The sequence below is a fragment of the Meles meles genome, chromosome 13, assembly GCF_922984935.1.
Source record: "Meles meles chromosome 13, mMelMel3.1 paternal haplotype, whole genome shotgun sequence".
NCBI classification, from domain to species: Eukaryota; Metazoa; Chordata; class Mammalia; order Carnivora; family Mustelidae; genus Meles; species Meles meles.
Window position 1 is genome coordinate 61,831,407 of NC_060078.1, and position 24,317 is coordinate 61,855,723.

The window sequence follows — 24,317 nt, forward strand, 5'->3', positions numbered from 1 at the left end:
AAAAAAAAAAAAAAAAAAATAGCAGTTGCTATAAGGTCCCAGAGGAAGGGCCGACATGATTGAAGACCCACCCCATGAGGAAGCGATGGTAATGGAGTTCAGGCTGACGTGTGTAGAAGCCGAGGCCCTTCCTGCTCAGTCGTCTTGCTTTCGAGGACTCGGGAAACTTTTCCCTTTGCCTGCGCTGTTTCCAGCCCGTGTTTAAATGCCGAAATGCAGACTTGGATCATCCGGTCTCTGCGTTCGCCTCTGTTCTTAACATGATCCCATGCCAGACTTCCTTCCGGAGATTCAGAGAATTGCTTCCTCAACTCTGTTTTCTTTTCTTTAAAGGTAAATCTCATTTGGCCATTGTGCAGCGAGTGAACAATGAGGGAGAAGGGGACCCGTTTTATGAAGTTCTGGGAATCGTCACATTAGAAGACGTGATTGAAGAAATCATCAAATCCGAGATTCTAGACGAAACAGATTTATACAGTGAGTAGTCGGAGTGTGATTTTTTTCAAAACCTTGGTTGTTTTCTGTCATCTCGTTCGTGAGTCCTCTCTCGTCTCCACTGGCCACTTGCCTCTGCCTCTCATTACGTGCTGTGTGTGTGTGTATAGGCTGTGGACCACTTAGCGGTGTGTTCCAGAACCTTCATCAGAGGGGGAAAGGAGAGGCAGGGCCTGTGGTGTCAAGTGGCAGTATTTCGTTTTTGTTTTTGTCTTTTTTTTGAAAAGCCAACTTCTAACCAGGGATGAGGGCATTACTTGCCCTGAACAGAAAACTCCCTTCTTGGTTTTTACTTTTATTGTAGATGTGGAAAAAGAATCACTCTTCACTACATTTTTATTTTCCACAACTAGGCAGTTGTGTTCAGATTAATTTCTTTTTCTCCTTAAGGTCCAAATTCGAGTGCTTGTGAGGAGGATTTGTTAAATGGATGGATTGCCACCATTTAAATGTCCTTGTTCTAGAACCCAGGGGCCAGGGTAGAGGTGAGGTTTGTGAGTGTAGCAAGGAGTGGTGACCGGGAGGGACGGGAAGCAGGACAGGGTCGGGTACACAATAGGAATGTGTTTTTCCCTTTCTGTGCTACTCTGTCTTCTGGGGGGGGGGCAGGGGGAAATGGGTGAAAGGGGTAGGAGTCTCTTGGCTTGTTTATAGAGGGAGGGGAAGATCCGCTGGTCTTTGCGTGTGAGGTAAACGATCCTGGGCTGAGTATTGAAGCGGAATCCTGTCTCGCTGAAGTCCACAGCTGGATTGTTGGACTGTGGGGTTTAAACCACCTTCTTCAGCCTCATTCTTAGTAGTATCTTAGTAATCTCTTTCAAGAGATTAATAATGAGACAGGGGCGTTTTTGCCTGGAGATGTTTGGGGCTCTCAGAGGTGGGCCAGAGAAGAGTATCTGGGCTCTGTTTGTTCTGTTTGGCTTATTAAAGCATGACTTAAAAGGGAAATGGATTGTTCACATGGCCTGGGGCACCTGGGATGGGGCCTGCCTTGCTTAAAACAGAGTGATTTTTATTTAGTCCTGCTAGATGGGAATGTTTCTCATTTTAATAATGAGAGTCTTCCGTGTGCCCTTGGAAGGATAAACTTGATAGTTAGGAAATGACTTGCTTCTGAAAATGTGTCTTACTTTTTCCTCATGTATATATTAATGCGTTCTTTGAAATCACCATTTCCTATGTGTTTTATCTTCACACTTGGAGAGCAGTCAGAGATCACATAATAAAGAATATTGTTACTTGTGTGTTGACAGTCTTTTCATCCTTCCTTACAGTGACCATTTAATACCAAGTGTGCCTCTTTATATAGCTATATATCTCTCTCTATATATATATATAGATAGATAGATTTTTTTTTTAAAAGATTTTGTTTATTTATTTGACAGAGATCACAAGTAGTCAGAGAGGCAGGCAGAGAGAGATGAGGAAGCAGGCTTCCTGCTGAGCAAAGAGCCTGATGCGGGGCTCGATCCCAGGACCCTGGGATCATGACCTGAGCCGAAGGCAGAGGCTTTAACCCACTGAGCCACCCAGGTGCCCGATAGATAGATTTTTTTGTTTGTTACCTCGGGGGTGTTACTCATCATAAGAAAGATAACTGAAGTACTTAGGAGATCTTATGTTTGCTTTCCAGTTAAAGTCTCTTAAACCTCGATTAAACTGATTTCACACAGAAGTGTTGCCCAGCCTGCCTAACTGGATGGAATGCTGACCACGTGGTTTTAGGGATATCCTTGTGGTCGACAGGCGATCAGGGCTGAGGACTGCATTTGCCATTAGAAAATTATTTGGAAATATAGTGTTGATTTATGCTGTCTAATTCTGAAAAGAATTCGAGACAGCAGAAAATGATAAGTTACAATTGCCCTCACCCCAGGACCAGCCTGGTAATTAAGTCTGCTTGGCCCTAGGCATGAAATGGTAATAGCGCACAGACTCATGGTTCTTGAGAAAGGAGTGAGCGATTAAGGTCTTGTCTTTAACCAAGTTTTTTCTTGATCATTTCTCTGTCAAGAAAAATACTGGAAAAGGGTTTTGTATTAGACACCGTCTAGATCAGGGGTTTGCAAAAACAACAACAACAACAAAAAACTACAGCCCCCAAGTGGCTGCCAGTGTTTGGAGAGCCCACAAGCTGAGAATTTTTGTTTGTTTTTTAGATTGGGTAATCGTTGAAAACATCAAATGAATAATTAGAGACATGGGAAAATACTATGAAATTCGAATTTCATCTGCATAATAAAGTTTTGTTGGCACACGGCCCTCTTAGCTCTTTCACGTATGGTTGCTTTTGTTCAGCAGTAGGGTTGAGCAGTTCTGAGAGACACCATGTGGCCCCCAGAGCCTGAAATACTACCTAGCCCTTGACAAAGGAAGTATGCCGACCTCTCTTTTGGTTGACCTTCTTCGTATTTGCTTGACCTTGAGGATCTCCGGGCCTGGGGTAGAAATGAAGCTAACAGATATTATTGTTAAAATGTTCTATGAAAGCATTCTTTCCTGTTTCTGAAGAGGTTTTGTTCAGATGTTTGTTTTCCCTGTTTCGGCTGAGTAGGCAGGGTACCCTTCCCTGTGTCCTCTGTCACCCAGTGATTGTTCTTTCCCGAAGTGTGGTGACACCGAGTGACAGGAGACTGTGTGGACCCCGAGATGCATGCCATCACTGTGGGGTTACATGGCTTGTGTGAGGGTTTTGTCCCAGCTACCCTGTCGTGTACTCACAAGGGCTCTGAAGATCTTTGTGGAGAATGTTTATCGTTGGTCCTAGTTGCCTTACTTTGAATTGGGTCATGACTGTGCTGCACTGATTTGCGGAGGAGTCTCTCTCCTCCTCTTTCTGTGGGGCATTGGTGCCTAGAGTGCGGGTGATCTGGAGGTCGTCTAGTCTTTCCAGTGGATTGTGTCCTTTTCATTCAAAAAGAGCCCTGATCTAATCCAATGCATTTCCTTTTATCTTTTCTCATTCTTCGGTCAGCTGATAACAGAACGAAAAAGAAAGTGGCCCATCGGGAAAGAAAGCAAGATTTTTCTGCCTTTAAGCAGACAGACAGCGAGATGAAGGTTAAAATATCACCACAGCTTCTCCTGGCCATGCACCGTTTCCTAGCAACAGGCAAGTGCAGCTTATCACAGTTTGCGATCTCTGGAAACCCTGGACCGTGTTTCTCACCCACCGCTGACTGGGGTGGGCTGGGGGTGGAGACGGGGAAATGGGGTGATAAGTAATGCCACTTTTGTGTTTTGTTTTTTGTTTTTTTGTTTTGTTTTGTTTTGTTTTTTTCTTTTTAAATTCTCTCCTCTCCTGTGTTCAGTGTCGGCATGAACCCTCTGAGACATTTACCAGGGGTGGACCAGTAACTTAAAATTGGTCTGAAAGGTAAGGATGAATGTTAGTGGCACACTGCATGTGAACAGTAGGTCAGGTCAACTGCTTCCAGCTCAGTCCCTGGGAGAGGCCGCTGGTGGCGTAGGCTGGCCGTGCGGACCAGACACCACCTGCTGGAGTAATTCTCTCTCCAGCTTGCCTTGGAAGAACAGCTGGACCTCAGTGGTAACACGCGTGCTCTGATTTGCAAAGAAGAAAAAATAGATTCTCAGGATTAAATCTATCTCTTAGGATGTCCATGACATCAGAAATTCTAAGCGCTTTGACGTGGATTTCTCGGTGGCCTCTTCAAGTCAGATTAACTTGGGCCCATTCCAGGAGGCAAGCATTCACATTATTAAAACCACCAATCCAGCCGGCACTGACTGCTCCAGAAAGGTCAAGGTTGAATGGACTTAAGAGACTGACTAAGCCTTCTCACATCCCCAAGTGGCTGTCTAGGTGAAGGGTGAGCTCTGTGGGCCAGGGGAAACGTGAGAAAATCTGAAAGTACCCAGTGGCCTGTAGAAGACGTCTGTGTCCAAGATGGGCAACCAGTGCCCTTCAGCTGTATGGAGCATACTTAAAATATTTCGAAAAGAAGGCTAACAGTAGCCATGCAATGGATGTTATGTACTCTTTAAGACCCTGTTTTCAGATACCTAGAAATGCTCACAGTACAATATTTATGAGCCAGGAAGTTATTCATAATTTAATTTGAGGTGAGAAAAAAAAAAACCACATAAAACTGTGAGATCACACGGGCACATATGCTCACCAGCTGCTGAGAGGGACGGCATGGTGGGTTCCTAGGTGATTTTCTTTTCCTCTTTAATCTTCTGTATTTTCCAAAACTTTACAGGGTGCTACCTCATTTCGTTACTACGAAAGCTAGTACAGAAGCTCATACCGAATTCATGGTTCACCTCATGACAGCAGTTTTTTAAACCTATAAACAGTATCTTTAACTTAATTTTGAAATTCTGGTAATATTGTTCATCATTGCGGAACCTACTTTAAATGTTCTCCGACTCTGCCTCTGAGATGCCGGGAAGTCCAGTTTCAATCAAGCAGCCCTAAGCCAGTAATTCCGAGTTTGGGTACCGGAAATAAAATGGATTCCTTTTGCCGATACAGATACACATCATTTTTTAAAAATTTTTTTTTAGTTAGCAAGTTGGAGTGCATGTCGCTGTGTGCACGTGCCTTGTTTCTCTTCTGAATCTCCGCCTGCCTTTGTTCCCAGACTCTCTCAGGGTAGTGGAGTGAGAGAATGAGAGGTGGAGCCTTTCGTCTGGGCACCTGGTACTAACCCACACCTAGATGCTTCCTGACCTTTGCTTCTCCCTTCGGCTGTTGTTGGAGGTCAGACTATGGTGGCTTGTCAAAGGGTGTCCTGGCAGTCAGGAGCCTGCTTGTGGTAGACTTCGATTTGTATCAGAAGATTAGGGTAATTTTGTAAGAACTGAAACCAATGACAGGTTGAAAAGGAAATACTTAAACAAATACGAGACTTTGGTATTTTCTAATTTCTCCCAGGTAACCTCCCCCTCAGTGGATCACCAAACGGAAGTGTCTTTAATCCATATTGTATTGCTTTGGTTCCGAATATTCTTATATTCTAAACTCCTTCATCACTAGTATGATTTTTTTTCCATCCATTTGAAGTGTAATATCAAGTTGTGTTTATATCTATAGAAGTAGAAGCATTTAGCCCATCCCAGATGTCAGAGAAGATCCTTCTAAGGCTGCTAAAGCACCCCAATGTCATCCAGGAACTGAAGTATGATGAGAAGAACAAGAAGGCCCCAGAATACTACCTCTACCAGCGAAACAAACCTGTAGACTACTTCGTTCTCATTTTGCAGGTCAGAAAAATTATTCAGTCGTTGTTTGATCTCACTGCGTACCCGTCCTTCCAGTTCTTAGGAAACTTTTTTGTAGGTGAACGGGTGTCCAGGTTCACGTACCTAACTTCCGGGGTCGCCTGATACATGGGAGGATTTCCTCTCCCTGTTTTCCTCTCTGTAAAATAATTTCGGTGTAAAGCAATGTCATTAGTTACTTCAATTTCCAATACTGAAGGGCACTGACTGGTTGCTGAGGCATGGAGGCATTCATGTGAAGAAGGGTGAATTCGGTTGTTTATATTTTTTTGAAGAGTTTGGAGAATTCCCTGTACACACCCAAGTCTTGATTGGGTATTTGAAATTTAAGTGTCGTGAATTCCTGGGGTCTCTCTTATCATCTTTTTCTTTTTTCCACTCTTCATTAGGACTTGGTCATCTACAGCTTTCTAGAGGTAACATTCTATCTCTTCCCTTAACAACATCAAATTAATCCATTTATTATTGTTTTTATTCCTGGTTACTAACCAGGCTGTTCTACAGAGGAACTAATGTAATCATCACGGCCTCTCATGGCAATGGAAGCTTCATTCCTTTTCAGTAATAACATAATCCACTCCATCAGGTGAGAAGGTCCATCCATTCTGGACCGTCCTTGAGGGGTTTGGTGCTTGAGTTAGGGGAGACCCTTAGTCTGTCCCAGTTTCATTTGATAGAACACCGTCACTGACATGGAAACCAAGCAGTACAATGGACGAAGTGTTGGTTTTATTGACTGCTTGTGCCTCCTTACTGAAGAATTGCTTATACTGAGTAAAGACCGATTTCCTGTAAAAGAGTCCTAGCCCCTTAAGCATTCTCCTACTTTCTGGTGATTTCCTAGGTATTAATTAGAGGGATTATTAGTAAAGTATATTGATGGGGTGCCTGGGTGGTTCAGTGGGTTAAGCCTCTGCCTTTGGTTCAGGTCATGATCTCAGGGTCCTGGGATCGAGCTCCACATCGGGCTCTCTGCTCAGCAGAGAGCCTGCTTCCCCTTTTCTCTCTGCCTACCTCTCTGCCTACTTGTGATCTCTGTCAAATAAATAAATAAAAATCTTTATTTAAAAAAAAAGTATATTGAGGACTTGGTAGGTCCTACAATTTACGTGAGTCCAGCAAGTTCTCAGTTATCTGAAGGAAAATTAAAGAGGTTCTTTTTATTTGAAAGCAACTCTTATCAGATGTCCAGATGAGGGAAACTCTGCAAAGTGTTGTGCTCATGTCCCTGTTTGGATGCTGTCGTGATGTCTGGAGGAGGAAAGAAGAAACTATAGAAAAAAACCCGTGTGTTAACTAGTCACCTGCCACTTTCATACATTCTTTTGTGGAAACATCTCTTGGCAGGTTTTCTAATTCAATACCCTGATTCTTGTATTAACCTTAGTCTCATTCAGTCCTGCATTGTTTGTTTGTTTTCTTTTTCTCTGGAGATACACACACTTGAACCTCTGAGGGGGCTACAGGGAGTTACTGTACTGTAGCAAAAGAATAAAACATTGGTGCTTCTTCTGAAAGCGAGATGGGAATATTCCTTAAACCTAGAGAAACTTGGACTTACACTAAGTTTTGGATTATACTTTGCTTAGGAAGACTTAGAGGATTGACGTGGTGAATTTCAGGAGTAATATTAGAAACTATGTGTCTTTCAGTTGTCGATTTTTACAGTTAGCCTGTATGAAGTGTGATTCGGGAATGTTCTGTTAGTGTATAACAAAGCCGTTTCCTGGCTGAAAGATCTAAAAAGAGATTTTGTGGAAGAGGGACTTCATATTCCCCATTCATTTACAAGTAAATCTTTAAGGCGATTTCTTTTTAAGATTTTATTTATTTATTTGACAGACAGAGATCACAAGTAGGCAGAGAGAGAGAGAGGAAGGGAAGCAGACTCCCTGCTGAACAGAGAGCCCAATTCGGGGCTCAGTCCCGGAACCCTAGGATCATGACCTGAGCCAAAGGCAGAGGCTTTAACCCACCGAGCCACCCAGGCACCCCTTTAAGGCAATTTTTGATAAAGGATTTGTATGGATGTTACCTGTATTTGAATCCCTATGTCATGTTAAGTATTTATAGAAATGGGACCTTTTTTTTTTTTTTTTTTTTTTTTGAGTTGTTGAACTGATGTCATGGAGATTTTTTTATAAATAGTATGTATTGGATTAAGAGGATTTACGGAGGTGTTTGAACTATGGAGTTCAATGAAAATTAGGTTCTTTTAGACCAGCCAATTACGCAAGGTACCCGGAGTATAAGAAAATGAAATAGGATGATCCCTGTCAATCCAGCACAGCTGTCACCTTGTACAGAGTATATTCCTCTCTGAAATGGCACTAGCCCAGCTGGGGAAATTGGTGCCAGGTTATTGGGCATGTTTCCCTGTCTGCTAGAGCATTAAATCAGAAATGAGCTGCGGTATGTGCCTTCCATTCCTGGCCCCGAAGCCAATAAGCAGCCCTCTTCTGCAGACACCGGAAAAAAATTCTTCTATTAAGTCATTGATGTTTGGAATGTAATTATAAATAGAAACCCATCGCTCTGAGTTTAAACTCTAAATGAAATAAGATCGAATTTATTCGAAGTAAGCCATTTAAGCTTAATTAAAAGAATGAGTCTCGAAGTTACTGGGCATATACCTCCCATTCCATAAGTATAAAAAGGCTGCCACCTAAAGTTTTATCTGAAAAAGTTAGAATTTTTAACTAAAATGTATTGGGGGAGAATCAGTGAGGACAGCAATAAAAATAGTACCACACGAAAGTTTATTGGCTCTGCATGTCTTAAATAACAAAACAAATACATCATTCCTTTTATTGAGTTGTTTTCAAATAAAAAACCTCCTTAATTGTCCTTTTGATAATTTGGGACCTTACTGGACTCATGTAAATTGAAGGACCTTCCGAGTACTCATAGATGTGTGTATCCATGGAAATGGAAAGGAATATAATTTTGATGGAAAATAATTCCACCATCACAAAAGAGTGAGCATACCAAGAAAAAAAAATGTTTTAATTAATACAATTAATAGGAATTTGGAGGAAAATTTAATGTAAAGCCAGGGAAATACTTTCTTAGAAAGTTTTATGTGACTTCAACGTAAAGCTGATGATTTGCCATGTCATATGTAAGTTCTACCAAACTCAGGTAGAAATTTCTAGAACTACCTGTATAGCTCATAGTGAAATGAAATTGGACCTAAAAATATATCATTGAAAAGTACTAAGCCACTTTTAAATGGTGACCGATTCTTTTCCAAAGGCGTTTACATAAGGCGCAGAACAGGGCATTATAATGTATTGCCATGGGTTTCGTGAGTGTCTTCATATAAACGAATCTCTCCAGAAGGTTACTCAGGAGTCACCTCTAAGGAGGGAGACTTGGAGGACTGGGCATAACGTGGAAGGGAGACTTACTTCTCCCTTTGAATTTGAATTTCTTACCATGTGTACATATTACCTGTTAAGGAAATGTTGAAAATATAATTAACATCAAACTGGTAAACTCTAAGTAGCAACTGAATTAGAAAATATATAGAATATCATAAAATACAGAGAACACATTAGAGACATTATTAAATGATGCCTTATATGCAGTGTGTCAAAGTTTTAAGAAATTTTATTCTGCGTACTTACACAAGGAAAAATGTGTAATTATCTAGAAAAAGAAAAAAGCAACAAACTGCAAAGAAGAAATTCAATAATAAAGATAGTCATGAAAAAAGTATTAATGAGAAAGCCTTAAAACCCATAAATAGGGGCGCCTGGGTGGCTCAGTGGGTTAAAGCCTCTGCCTTCGGCTAAGGTTATGATCCCAGAATCCTGGGATCGAGCCCCACATCGGGCTCTCTGCTCAGCAGGGAGCCTGCTTCCTCCTCTCTCTCTGCCTGCCTCTCTGCCTACTTGTGATCTCTCTCTGTCAAATAAATAAATAAAATCTTAAAAAACAAACAAACCCATAAATAAAATCAAGATTTGGTTCTTTTAAGAGACTAACAAAATCAGTATTCTATTGATGTAATTAATGTGATAAAAGAGAAAAACAACAAAACAAGAAGTTCTCTCTTCTCCTTTAAAACAGCTAGATTCAAAGAAATTACTTGGAAAAAAAAATTGAAACTTGGAGGAGCTCATTTTCTGTGTGATACAAGCGGGCCAAGATGGTATGATCTTCAAATTTCCCAGCTAAAGAGGTAGCAGTTAGAGACGAGCAGCGTCCCCAAAGAGTTGTTCACTGTGACTGACCAAATGAGGTTTATTTAGGAACGCAGAACTAGTTTAAGAACAACAGAACCAAAATGTGCCACGTTAATTAGGAAAGCAGTTAAGAAAAAAAGCCCTCATGCTCCTACCAATAGATAGCAGAAAGGCAACTGACAAAATTAAGCATCCATTTTTTTAATTTTAGAAAACGAAAAAAAAAATCTTTGTAAAAATCCATGATGAATAGTGAACAACAACAAAAAAGTGCCAGAAAACCAATCCTATCCTTAAACTGACAGCCTTCCTTTTGGGAATACATAAAATCCCTCATGCACACGCATCTGAAGAAATTATGTGCTCAAGAGATCGATGCAAGCATATTTATAGCAAATCTGTTAATTACAAAGTAGTAGTAGTACATATGTCTCAACCACTTGTATTTCCATATGATGCGGCCATCATACAGTCATGAAAGAAGTGGAAAGCACGGAGAAAAATGTCAAGAGTCTGCGCACAATAATTATAACTACTATAAACCATTTTCCTAGTTCAGAGTTGGTATTTTACAGTGAAGGATTTTTTGGTCCTTTGGGGAATAAAATGTCTAAGCAAAAGAAAATATGTATATACATAGGAATAAACATTATATATATATAAACATATGTATAGACATTATATATATAATTATATATATAGTTCCTCCACAGCACAGAACCAGACTGACTTTTTGAAAAATAAGAAATAGAATCCTAGGAAAACAAATAGCTCTTTTCTTTGCCAATTACAGAGTCAGTAAAAGGAGCACTTTTTTCCCCCCCCTGATGTTAATTTTTCTGCTTGATTTCCTGCCTCAGATTTTGTGGTGGCTTTTCCACTGTTCCACCAACTCTCTCCTCAGGACCTCTGACAGGGCTTCAGAAGGGCTTTTCCCTGCAGAGTGAAGTCCGTTCCTTTGTGGACAAGGCAGGTAGCATCTTGGAGCTTACCTGTCCCTTGACGTTACTTAAAACCGTTTCACCTGTTACTGGAAGAGACTTGAAGCCTTCCGTACCAGGCCTTTCTTGAGGATTTTTGAGTTACAGGGTCTGTGTGTCCCAGTGAGTAACAGATCTTTAATCCCGAGTCAAGTACAGCAGCACCCATTTTATTTATTTATTTTTTTAAAGATTTTATTTATTTGACAGACAGAGATCACAGAAGGCAGAGAGGCAGACAGAGAGAAAGGAAGGGAAGCAGGCTCCCCGCTGAGCAGAGAGCCCGATGTGGGGCTCGATCCCAGGACCCTGGGATCATGACCTGAGCCAAAGGCAGAGGCTTTAACCCACTGAGCCACCCAGGCGCCCCAGCAGCACCCATTATAAAGGGAAAAAAAAATTACTTGGACACTCAGTGTTGACCCTGTTTTTAAACAAATTTTACGTAGATATGCATAAATAGAAACTAGGTATAAGCTCCTTTTGCGCTCTTGGGAGTTAGAATTGGTATAAACCCAAACTTGTAATTAACATTTTATTTACGTATTTAAAAATTTATTTATTGATTTCTACGGGGCTTGATCCTAGGACCCTGGGATCTTATAATTTTTTTTTAAGATTTTATTTATTTGTCAGAGAAGGAGAGAGAGAGAGAGCACAGGCAGACAGAGTGGCAGGCAGAGGCAGAGACAGAGAAGCAGGCTCCCTGCTGAGCAGAGAGCCCGATGTGGGACTCGATCCCGGGACACTGGGATTATGACCTGAGCCGAAGGCAGCTGCTTAACCAACTGAGCCACTCAGGCGTCTGCTGCAGGCCTTTTTGCACTCAGCATCCTTGGGTCTCCGTGCGCCCAGCCCTGACTGACCCCTCAGCCTTTGGTTCAATCTAAGTTCCTTTGGATGTTTGTGCAGAATGCTGTGTTATCTGGCACCCACTGGGTGTGACTGGCTTGTTTATGTTTGGTCCTTCTCTGTCCCGTCTCTCCAGTTCAGGGCTCCTCACGCTTGCACGGGCAGAGCAGTCCCGTGTGGGCTCGGTAGGGCTAGGGAGGAGTCAGAAATGCTGCTGCTTTCAGACAACACCTGGTTGACTGAGTAGCAAGGCTTAGCCGTGATGACTGGGTCGTAAGCACAACTTCCCGCCGCCATCGGGAGCCCTGCAGCCCTGGCGCTGACCTCTGCTGGTGGCACTTGGTTAGAGGATGGTCAACCAGATGGTCCAAAATATGTGTAAATTTTTCACCATCAGAAACTTTTTTTAAAAATCGAAACATTCATGACGGGAGTGTGCCGCCCCCAGACTGCATCTCTAGACTCCAGATTGGGAACAGACCCTCTCCGGGTCGTGCTCTCCCTCTTACAGGGCGGTGCTGGTGAACCTGGGTTGGTGTCCGCACCCCTGGGATTCAGCCACCTCCTTTCAGGTACCGAGCCCCATAGAATACTTTGCGATGGTGATATTAAAAAAAAAAGGAAAGAAAGGAAAGGAAAGGAAAAAAAAGAACTTGACGGTGAACAGGACACCGTGTCAATGCTCAGCGTGTGCGGCCCAAGGGAGGCTTTGGTCTCCTGAATCTGTGCCATTCACTGACCACTCGATCTTGTTTGTGCCAATGAGGCTAGCCCAGGCTCCCACCTCGTGGCCAAGCACAGCACGAGACTGCCTTTAGTGCTTTCTGGATGCTTAGGAGCTTTGAGGAGAGTTCCCTAAGGACCTTCTTCCAGAGAAAGTTTAGGGCGATTGTGATGGTGACTTGGGAAGGCAGCTTTGCCTGAGGCAGGGTTTCCTGCCTTCTCGTTTGTCAGCTTAAACATGAAGCCCCGGCTCTCCGTTTGGGACCATGTCATGTCCTATGCTGGGTGTGTGTGTGTGTGTGTGTGTGTGTGAGAGAGAGAGAGAGAGAGAGAGATGCTAGAGTAAATCTGTGGATGTTTCAGAGGTAATATTGGTTTGTAGCTCATTATATGGAAGAAGTCCTTATCTAAGGACATTGGTTGTGAGGCCATGCAACCATTTCCTCCTGGGGACAGCTTCGATTTTCATACTGGTAGGTTTCTTTGGACATGGTCACTTTGGGGAGCCATTGACGCACAAACAGGAGTAAATGTTTACTGGATGTTTCTAAAACCTGCCTGTCAGAAAAGCTTCACGTGTGTAGGGAGAAGTACAGGGCTGGGCAGTTTTCAAAACGTGGAATTGCGCAATCCTATAAAGTTAGAATCGAAAGAACCACAGGATCCCATAATCCGCTGCAGTTTTATAAATGAAGGAAAAGGCGTCTGGTGGCGCAGTGGTTCCTTCGTGCTGATGCTCGACAGAGTTTTCACCAGTTGGAGACAAAGTGAGAAAAATAAAGACAGCTGCAGCAAGAACTTCCTGAAATTACATATATTCAGTTTAAAGACCTGTCTGTTCTGAAATTACATATTTTCTGTATTTTGGGGATAAAGATGTCTGGTCTGATGCGAAATGGTGGTTAGAGGAGATGGCTGAGTTTTTTTAAATATCAGTATGAATCAGAAATTCGGCAATGCCATCTCTGAGGCTGGAGGTATATTTTACTAGTTCTGGGAATTCACGCACGAGCCGGGGACCCGGCGAACCGCCTGTCAGCCTGGTGATGTGCGCTCAGTGGCCTGCGGGAGAAGGCTGAGCCTCCCCCGCCTGCAGGCATGTCCCGAGGGGCAGAGAGAGATGGGCTAAGGTGGCCAGGGTCCAGAGCTTTGAGGCTTTGTGCTGCCGTCCTCGTTCACTTGGCGGACTCACAGCCACTGTGACTCCGGGGTACCCAGAGGCTCCGGAGCTGGGGCCATTGTTCACAAACAGAGACTCATGACCACGATTCCCAAACTTGCCCCGAGCTAGAACCCCCTAGAGAGCTTTATTCAAATCCTCCTGCCCAGGTCGCACCCACACGAGTTCTAGCACAATGCCTGGGAGTGGGAGCCAGACATCAGGTTTTTGGTTTGTTTTTTAAATCCCCGGGTGTTCACAGCGCACAGCAAGAGCTGGGAATCTCTGCCTTTGAGTTGACTTGGCAGGGGTTCCGAGCGCGGCCGAGGTCTGCGCACTGCTTTGGGAGAAGGTCCTCCCCAAGAGGCAGACCCCATATTGTTACGGACAGTCTTTTGGGGGAGTAGCTGTTACCCTACTGGTTCTGATGGTAATTATAAAGAACTGAAAAGGGCCGCCCATCTACAGGGACACAGAATACAAAGTCCTCGTAGCTTGTAAAACAAATGCTCCGGATCCACTGGAGACCCATAAAGATGGAAGTCGTGATGAGCCTGATGTTGGCTTTGATGCTTCCTCTTGACTTTCTGCATAGAAATTCCCAGTTGTGAGATGGTCCTGCAGCCGCTGTTGGGCTTCTGATTCCAGAGACAGCCACAAGCGTACATAGGAACGACCCGATCCAAGGTCAAGGGTTAGTGCAGGAAGAAATGGATAAGCAGCTGCGACGATCTGTTCCATCTGGCGCTGGGTTTTTATTGCTCACTCTTTCTTGAGTGTTATGTCTCTGCCTGTCCTCTTCTTTCCCTCTCTTAAGGGACCCTGCCAGTCATTGCCTCTCATCTGTTCTTTTCCTGCCAGCTCCCGGCTTTTGCTCCCTTCGTGACCACGTCTTCTCCCCCTCCCTGACCTCCATCCTGACCTTCCTCCTCACCTTCATTCATTCTTCCACTTCAGTCTTTCTTGATGGACCCTTTCTTGATGGACTCTTCTGGAAGGGAAGATGTCCTGTGCCCCCTGGCCCCAGCGCTGATGCACCAGCGCCTTCCCAGTGTTTCTGTCTGGGCTCCTGCTGCCCGTCTTCCGGTCACGCAGAGCAGACTTCTGCCACGTGACTCCCTCTCTCCCTTACGCTTCCTTCTCCCTTCTGCTTCCACCAAACCATGTGGATCCATTATCCTTAGCTTCTGCCCGAGCCACCTTCTTCCAGCCCAGTGGGAAGACTCTGTATCTTCCTAGAGCCGAGCCCCTGTGCCCTGTGCATGAGCACTGCTCACGAGTCCATCTCCCCAGCTCTCCAGACTGCTCTCCCAGCCCCACCTCCCCCTGCCTTCCTGCACAAACCCAGTGAGCCTGGCTGCTGTCTCCCACCTCTGACCTGCCCTCCCTTCTCTTGGCTCAAATCCTACTCCTTGGATTTTCCTTCCTGCACAGAATGTATAGAACAGGAAGTAATTTTTTTCTCCGATTTCCTTAGATTCTTACCGTCTTTTTCCTCATGGAGGGATTTTGTTGACCGCTTCGTACCATCAGCCTTCTACCTTGCTCCCGTCTGTCTCCTGTGTGGAAACTTGGGGGTGGCGAGGACAGTCTCCGCACAGGACTCCGCGGCCTCTCTAGGGCCCTGTGCGCGGTGCAGTCAGGGTTTTGGGCCCCCGGTTGTTGGCAGGGTGGTTTTGCCTTATGCAGGGGGGTGGTTGGCTCCTTTCCCGCAGCAGGAGAGTTGGTTGGAGAGTGACCAGACTGATATTTGAGTAAAGGAAAAGCTAAAAGAGAGGCAGTAGATGGTTTTCTGAAGAAGTGATTTGGGGAAAGTTTTCCATAACTGGGAATTTTGAATGATCAAAATAATCTTTTTTTTTTTTTTTTTTATGAAAAATGATTCACTGTCTTGCGTTAGTGGGCGGCATGACGAGCATGGTGGTCAAGCGCTTGTTCTTCACTTATTTAATCCTTCTGAGCCCCTCTCCTGACCTGTGGCGGGGATGGCAATTGTGTCTGCTTCATGGAGTTTAGAGCACTTAAGTGAGTTAATAAAGCACCGATGTGTTAGCACATTCCCCTTCAATGAGGGGTGCTGTAATTTTTATTTTCCTATCCTAAAGGATGTACCGTGAAGGCGCCCCAGCACTGGAGAGGCCGCTCCGGGTACAGGGAACGAGAGCCGTTCCTGTGCTCGGCTTGGAAATCCAGAAACAGAGCTTAGAGATAGTCTGGTTGCCTGGAAAACGGATGTTGAGCGCCACCCATCAGGGATGGCGGTGGACCCTGAGGCTAGCAGGGTGAATGAGGCGTCCATAGTCTGTCCCCGAGGAACTGATAGGTGAAGCTGTGGACAAGTTAGAGGAAGAGAAGGCGAGGGAGGACTTCAGGGAGAGGTTTTGTCCTGATGCAAGACTGTGAGGAGGAAGTTCAGAGAAGTTTTGGTGCCCGTGGGGGGTCTGGGCAACAAGGGGCCCCACCTACAGACACAGGATGCTGTGTTAGCGAGACCAGAGTGAGTTCTGTCCCTGGAGCCCTTTCAGTCCATGGCCGTGAACCGTGTTAACCCTTAACCCTGATGTTGCTCCCGCTCGGACTCCTGCAAGACCACACCTTCAGTGTTTGTCCCATAGATGGGGCGAGAGCCCCGTCTTTTTATTACTGGAGGGTTCCCGAAGAATCCATGCATGAACTAGGGATGCTGGGAAAATAGTAAGCAGACTCACAGAAATTAAATCTCACATGTTCACAGTCCTCTCTGCATTTCCAGCCAAATCCAGTTTCCATGTTGGATTAACCCTCTCTGTTAAGTGGGAGAGTACGTGAGGCTTTCTTTCCTGGGGATGGTTGGGAAAGGAATTCAGACAAAAATTTGAGGGAGGACAAATCTTGAAAAGAGTTTGCTGAAGGATTGGTGTAACTGGACTGAAAACAACCCTGCCCTTTTCTTCCCACAGGGGAAAGTGGAAGTAGAAGCTGGGAAGGAAGGTATGAAATTCGAAGCCAGTGCTTTCTCCTACTACGGTGTAATGGCTCTCACAGCCTCTCCAGGTGAGCGGGCCTCCTCCGCCCCTCGGGGCAGGGCTGGGTTTTAGGACAGAATGCCCTTCCGGGTCACCTTTCTGTACATGCCAGCTCCCCCTCTCCTGTTTTTATCTTCATCTTGAACTTTTGATTGAAGTTGGTCCTGTATACCAGTACCTCCCCTCCCCGTGCACAAATCATAAGCCTGTGCCCCCATGAACTTCCACAAAGCCAGCACCCCCTGTGAAGTGGCACCCAGTTCAAGAGATAAACGTCACTAATCCCATAGACCCTACTGCCACCACACTCTGTCACTGTCCCCCAGACCTCTGCCTTAGCTTCTAAGCATAGACTAGTTGTGCCTGTTTTTGAACTTGATATAAAAGGACTGAAAGAGCATATGTTCTATCAAGTCTGGCTCCTCCCACCCAGTGTTGTCCTGGTCACATTTGTCACTGTTGCTGTGCGTGCTTACACCTTACATCTCATGGCTGTGCAGTGTTGTGTTGTATGAATACACAACGGTGTGCTCGGTCTGTTGCCGATGGACATGGGGGTAGTGTTCCGTTGGGGTCTACCCTGCCTTGTGTGGCTGTGCCTGCCCTCGTGCACGTCTTCCGGCAAGCGTGTGTGTGTGCGAGTGTGTGCAAGCGTGTATGAGTGTGTGCGCGCTCCTGCGGGGAGTCCGTGTGGGCGTGGCCCCGGCAGCTCCCTCCCCTGCCTCAGGCCCCTGAGGCCGGAGGGGTGCACACTCCTGCCTGTGAGGACAGGGGTTCTGCTTGCTCTACGCCGACTGCTAGATGATGTCAGGTCTTTTAAATGTTCACTGCTCTGGAGGTTTTTAAATTTGCATTTTCCTGAGGATGCACGAGGTTGTTAATGGATATTTATTGCTTATAGCCAGTTCTTGTCTAGACGGCCGGTCAGGGGAGGCTGCCAGCTGAGGATGGCTGTGCCCTAGGGTATTGACTAAGTGTGCTGAGCACTAGAGGCCAGCAGGCGGTATCTAGTAGTAACGGGGAGCACAGAGAGCTCTGGCTCCGGACTCCGCACAGTCCCTCTGCATTGCTTGCTTTGCAGGGTGCATATGCCGCTGCCTGCCCCTGGCTGGACCAGCGCCGACAGGTGAACAGAGGTGCTGGAGTGCCACCTTGTGGCCACAATGCCAAATGACATGCCGCTCTGGGAAACTTAAAACCCTAACTTTCAAATAGCCCATCCTAAAACAACCTAGGCGGCTTCTGGAAGCCAGTCTCAAGGGGAGGGGATACCTCCAGACACATCTGTTTTTGTGACCTTAGGCTTCATCTGCCACGTCACACAGTGTCCCGGGCACCCAAAGGTGTTACTACAGTTAGGAAGCCAGGGAAGTGCTGAGGGTTCTCTTCACATCCCTCAGCCTCCCCTGCCCTAGAGGCATCTTCTCACTGTCCTGCTGTGGGGTTTTCAGCCACATTCGCCAGCCTCCCCGTTGTCAGCTGCTGACGACGACTGCTGACTAACGTCGTTGTTGGTGTGAACGTGGGCCTGTCTAACCCCACTGAGTTGTGGCTTCTGTAAACTTGAAGGGATTTGTTCTCGCTGCTGGCGAGGAGGCAGGGAGGGTCCTAACTGGTCCGGGAGGCCTTGGGCTCCAGCAGCAGTCTCACTGCGTGTGGTCGGCGGCCTTTGAGAGAAGACCTGGGGTTCCTCCTTACTGAAAGGACATAATAAGGTTACCTCGTGGGCTTGGTAGAAGAGAATGTGGCGATACTCCCCCCTGCGAGTGCTCTGTAAGCTTGAGAGCACAGAGGAAATGTCGGTCTGAGAGGTGGGTGTTGAGCTTGGGACTGCTGTGCGGCAGCCAACCTCAAATCAGCCCCACGTTAGCGGAATCAGATTTGGAAGGTGGCTTTTGAAAGGAAGTTACAAGAGTAAGGATACAATCTTAGCAGTCACTGGTTCTTGAAACTCAAACATTAGCCCAGTATATACTGAACTGTGGGTTCACATAAAGGCAAATCCCATCCAGAAAAGGGGCTGAGGAGCAGACCCTCCCCTGCAGCAAAGCTGTGGGGCTGCAGCAGCCGGGCCTCGGGAAATGCCAGGAAGGAACAGGATGTCATTAATAGCATCTCAACTTATTACAAAGCCCAGGATTGTACTTGACGAGTAGGATTTGGGTGTATTCATTGAGAGATACAGTTAGTGCCTTAATCTCAAGATAGTATTTCTATTTATTAATGTTTATTGCCTAGAAGAATCCTACAGTAATCAGTTTCAAGACCTGCCCATTTGTGAGTCAGTTACCCTGTAGTTTAAAAACAAAAACAGAGGGGCGCCTGAGTGGCTCAGTCAGTTAAGCGATTAAGTGTCTGCTTTCAGCTCAGGGCATGATCTCCAGGTCCTGGGATGGAGCCCTGCCTCGGGCTCCCTGCTCAGCGGGGAGTCTGCTTCTCCCTCTGCCACCCCAGCTCATGCGTGCTCTCTCTCGGTCTATCTCAAGTAAATAAATAAATTAAAAGAAAAGAACCTCCTCCCACTCCCCCACCCCCAAAAAACAAAAACCTGCCCAGGAAATAGGACTCCTGCCAGGGAGGGCGGTGTTGATTAGACTTTTCAATCTGACCGGCCTGCAGCTCTCTGGGTGGCAGCCATGAGGATGCCTTTGGTCCGCCATTCCCAAGAGACCTGTGCATAACAGTCTTTAATTACTTTCCTCTGATACTTTGAACTTCCGAAGTATTCCCAAACAATTCAAAATATCAAGTCAAAATGACAGCGAGACTAAGGATGTCCGTGAGCTGAACAGCCAGCCGACTGCTTGCCGCAGGCTCTGCATGCGGGTGGCTTGGATCATGCTCTTGGGCTAGTTGACTAATTGAGCCCCCCTCTTCTGTGGCTCGTTGTGATTTAAATCCTTAAGACGAGCACGTTTTTGAGCCATAAGCCCCAACAGAGTATTAATGGCTTAAGAGATTTCTAGGTTAGTAGAGAAGCATTTGAGTAGGATTTCTTCTGATTTCAGGCTCCCTGTATTCCTCTTCCTGGAAAGCACTGTGTGTTCCTTTTGAATTTCCATAATATCCTATAGGCTCTGGAATTTCTGGAACTGAAAGCTCACAATAGTAGAACAGGTATGCACTCCCGTGCCCCGAGTGCAGAGGTCTCCTTCCTTGCCTTTCGATGTGGTCTCACCCTGCTCTTCTCCATTTTTCAGTTCCTTTGTCCCTGTCTCGCACCTTTGTTGTCAGCAGAACAGAGTTGTTAGCAGCAGGTTCTCCAGGTAACTCTGCATGTTTCCTTTTCGTAATTCTTCCGGTTGCCTCCCTTGACACCCGCAGAAGCCCGGCTGGCCAGAACTGGTCCTTTGATGTGGTCCAGGCTGCAGTTCTGCTCGGAGGGCTCAGGCGGCACGTTCCCAGACACGGTGGTGAGCTGTGCGGGGTCTGGAGAAGCCCATCGCAGGCGTGGGGCAGAGTCCGGAGCCTGGCAGGCGACTGGCCTGTGGGTGTGAGCAGCGCTGACCCCCCAGAAAGCCTGCACGATGGTGACCTGGGCCGTCACTGCCCCCTCCCGGGCGCACCCGTACCGCTGACCTTGGGGTCTCCAGGGCAGCGCAAGGGGGCTGCTCTAGGTTCTTGGACCTCAGCCAAGTCCGGGTGTCCAGAGCTTGCAGAGACCCCAGTGTTCTTGGTTCTGCTCCTCCGGTCCTTGTCCCAGCAGCCGTGTGAATGGGGCACTTGCGTCCCTGCCTCATTAGGCAGGGGGCCCCCCTCTCCTCCTGCCCCCCCCCCACCCTGTGCTATGCACATTCCCCGCCGCCTGCTGTCGGGTGCCCACCCTGCACAAGGGTTGGGTCCTGCCTGCCTAATAACATCCACCAGCCAGAAAGAAAGGCAAAGGTTTAATCTTTCTTTAATTAAAATTGCCGAGCTTTTGGTGGTACAGGTTTTCTGTGTTTATTACGTTCCACACAGCTTCTGTCTTCACATCTCATGAAGTTGGCATTTCCTAATCCAGGTTCAGCAGAGTTCTCAAATGCTGATATTTTGTAAAACATGCAAGACTTCCCCTAGAAAGGAGCTACTGTTCCCTCAAGTCTTTGCTCTGAAAAAGCTTGCGGAGTGTGGGGGTAAGATCTTATTTATAGGCCTGTGTGAATCAAACCAGCTGGTGGGATAGACCTGTCTGTGCCCACAACACACACACACGTATGCACAGAAATACGCATTTGTGTATACGTATGTATGTTGGTGTTCGGTTTGCTGGCCTCTGCTACCCATTTAAAACATCGCAGATGCTGAAGAAGAGTGACTTTTGGGTAACACTCATGAGATGTCATTTGTGTTTTACTTTTTCCATGGAACTAGAGATTTCTTAGATTTCTCTTTCTGATTCCCAAATAAATAAAAAATAAACCATTTTTTAGGTCCAGGCCTTCAGGATGCTGGCATTACAATAAGTGGAGGTTGAACAAAACTGGTGATTTCCAGCCTATTCCAAATGATGCTTGGTGGTTCCGATGGAGGAGGCTGGCAATGTTTCTTTATAGTATCTTTCTGGCTTACTCCTAAAAAGAAAGCATTCCTCAGTGAAGTAACTTTATAGCAGAAAAAGAAACATGCTAAGAAGGCATAAGAGGAATTAAAATTGGAAATTTTAAATAATAATTATTATAAAAATTTAGCACATTAATGTGGCCACAAAATATGACCCGAATTGGGGGCTGGCCACTTAGTCTTTATTCTCCTTGGTGTGAATACTCGTTGGTCTCACTGTGTGTCAACGAAAGGCTGGTCGCACTGGACCCCTGTCACACTCACTGTTGCAGATGGGGGTTCCAGAAAACAGGGTCTGCCTCCCCAGACTGTGGCTGGGATGCTGGGCTGTAGGTTCCTGGCAAAGGCAGGGGCTCATCTCGCAAAACCAGAGGGCAGTGGGTTGAGAGGAAACAGACTAGGAGTCTAGATACCTTGGGGAAACCAGAGAAACTGCCCCGTAATCCTCTTTGGGAGGAAAGAGCAGGAGACTCAGAAGTAAGGCCTCTGCCGTCTGTGTGCTGATGTAGTCTGATTAGTAAGCAGAGCACCCTTGGAATGTTTGGGTTTTTTTAACCTTTACATTGTAACACACAGAAGTAAACACTGTCCACAGAAATGGTGATGTGATTTGGGGTTAAAGCCCAGGGATACAGTGGGGTCCTTGTTTCAAAGAACGTTTCCATCTGTTGATGTTGATGTTCATGTATAGAAAGGCTTGGACCTGAGGGTGGGCGCCTAGTAGAGAGACGGGGATGAGGCAAACAGGAAGTAGAACAATGTTAACGAGGCTTCTTGATGGGATATTTGTGAGGTGTCACATTATACATTCTCCCCTTTGGAATCCTCCTCAGACTTTATGAGGCAGGAACTAATACCCATGTTCTACAGAGTTGGGTCATCTGATCAAAGTTCCCTTCTGCCAAGAGAAAACGTGATAAATTATTCATTTGCCTTGTTCTCTCAGAAGATAAGTGGAAGCAACCAGAGGAATGGCTATTCTGAATTCAATTCTGAGCAGTAGAAAGTCAGACAAGATCGTAGGGGAAGTTGTGCTGTGGCAGTGTTAGGAGAAAGGGAGCTCTCCCCATGAAGTTCACGGAGTACTTACCATGTTTTGTTCTGGTCGTCCTATTTTAAGAGGGACGTTTATGACATGAAGGATGTCAAAGTATTTGGCTGGACAAGAAGAGGTCGAAGGAGAACACAGCTATCTCCAGGCTTTTCAGGGCTCCTTCAAGCAGCAGAGGAATGGCGGTCCCTCATGGAGCTCTAGGAGCAGAGGGAGAGACCACCGTGTCAGTCTGAGGGGAGGGAGAGACCTCCATGTCAGTCTGAGGTGGTGATTTTCACGGGCACGAGTGATGTGGTGGAGTTGAAGGGCAGGACCAGCCGAGAGCCAGCTCCTCTGTGGGAGTATCAGTCAGGGGCATACTGTGAAGACGGACCGGCCTGATCTCCATCAGAACCGGTCCCCTCCAGTCCTGTGACGTTACGCAGGCCAGCGCTGTCCAGTGCGAACACCCCCTTAATATATGTGGAATAGATTTGATGGGAAAGCAAAAATGGAGGACGCTTTGATGAGGGTGGGGTGGGTTTTACTTTCAACAAAAACGTGTGGTAGGAGCTGCAGTCAACCTGACTTTGAGAGCAGCAGCGCTGGACTCACTGAGTTTCCTTGCACTTTGTTTTAATGGACGAACGGGCGCTGCCCATCCCGTCGAGGACTCCCCCTGCACCGATGGTCCCTTAAGCCTTTTAAAAGCTTTTAAGAGTTTGGTGTTCCTGAACTGCTGAGACCCCCGGGCTGCCTGCTAGGGATGTCGTGGGGGTCAGGAACAAAGATAATAGGTTCAGCTGGGAGGTGGGTTGTGGAATGGGCAGACAGAACTCTTTCGAGAACTCTTTCAGTCCCTTTGAAAAAAACACATAATGATTTACAGACATTCTCCACAGTACTTTGCTTTTGCTTCTGGCAAAATAACAAAGTGCTGCCCTCCCATGCCCCATGTTTTCTCTCCGGGAGCTTCTGTGTCTCGGGGAGCCTCACAGGTGCGGTCAGAGCCTCGGGAGGACGGTGTGTGCGCACGAACGGGGCCGAGCAGGGGAACTGAACGGACCCCCTGCTGACCGGGGTTTGGGGGGGCAGGGCCCTCTAGGTGGTGAGCTGTACGGTGCTCGGGTGTCTGGTATAAGTTGGTTGAACTGGTCTGTTAATTACTACTTTTTATTATTTGGAAAGTTAAGAGCTGACTTTGTTGGTTCTCTCTACCTCACTTAAAAGGTTCTGGGCTTCGCTTTCTCCTTTTCTAGGTGAAAACAAGTCGCCTCCTCGCCCCTGTGCTTTGAACCACTCAGACTCTCTGAGCCGAAGCGACCGGATTGACGCTGTAACGCCAACCCTGGGGAGCAGCAATAATCAGCTCAACTCTTCGTTCCTCCAAGTCTACATCCCTGACTACTCCGTGCGGGCCCTTTCTGACCTTCAGTTTGTGAAGGTAAGAGGAGAGCGAGTGGGTTGGCTGGGCCTGGCCGCTGGGGGTGACCTTCCACGGCAGGCTGTCCGGCGTCCCAGCCCTGTCCCCGGGCTTTCCCTTTGTCACTTGGGTGTCCCACCTCCAGCTCCTGCACCCAACCGAGTCGCAGGCCCAGGAGAACATCTGTCTCTCTGGCTCTCTCAGAATGGCTACCAAGTCAGGTGTGAGAGCTGGAGAAAGAAAAAGAATAAACCCTTTTCAGCAAGTCTTCAGGAGCTCTGACTCTCATGAGTTGGGACAGTCCCGGAAGGGCTGAGATCCGAGACCCTGAAGACTTGCTGAGATGGGGTGGGAAGAGCCCTCTGCCTCTCTTCTGCCCCGAGACGGGGTTCTTGTCTTAGTCTGGAACAGAGACGTCTTCTGAACCAAAGAACGAGCCAGCTTCAGCTGATGGAAGCCTATCTCCATCTTCCAGTCTCTGTAAGATTGTGGGACGAAAACTTGGGCATGGCTTCTATCAGTAAAAACTGACTTGTTCGCCAGAGTCCACTCAAACTTGGAAAGTGGCTCAGTCTATATTCGAGAGTGAAATTTTCCTAGAAAAACTAAGCAGGCCGTCCGGGGGACTTTAGTATATAATACGAAGTCGAGACAAGAACTCCTAA

At 46.4% G+C, this 24,317-nt stretch overlaps 1 protein-coding gene across 1 annotated transcript in view; it reads left to right on the forward strand.

The window, feature by feature from the left end:
* Positions 1-24,317, forward strand: part of CNNM2 (cyclin and CBS domain divalent metal cation transport mediator 2) — a 152,557-nt gene that overhangs the window by 117,060 nt on the left and 11,180 nt on the right. Inside the window, exons 2-7 of the mRNA XM_046026951.1 lie at positions 334-477; positions 3,470-3,607; positions 5,558-5,727; positions 16,589-16,682; positions 19,855-19,920; positions 23,489-23,673. Coding sequence (XP_045882907.1) covers positions 334-477; positions 3,470-3,607; positions 5,558-5,727; positions 16,589-16,682; positions 19,855-19,920; positions 23,489-23,673 — 797 coding nt within the window. The remainder of the gene's footprint in view (positions 1-333; positions 478-3,469; positions 3,608-5,557; positions 5,728-16,588; positions 16,683-19,854; positions 19,921-23,488; positions 23,674-24,317) is intronic.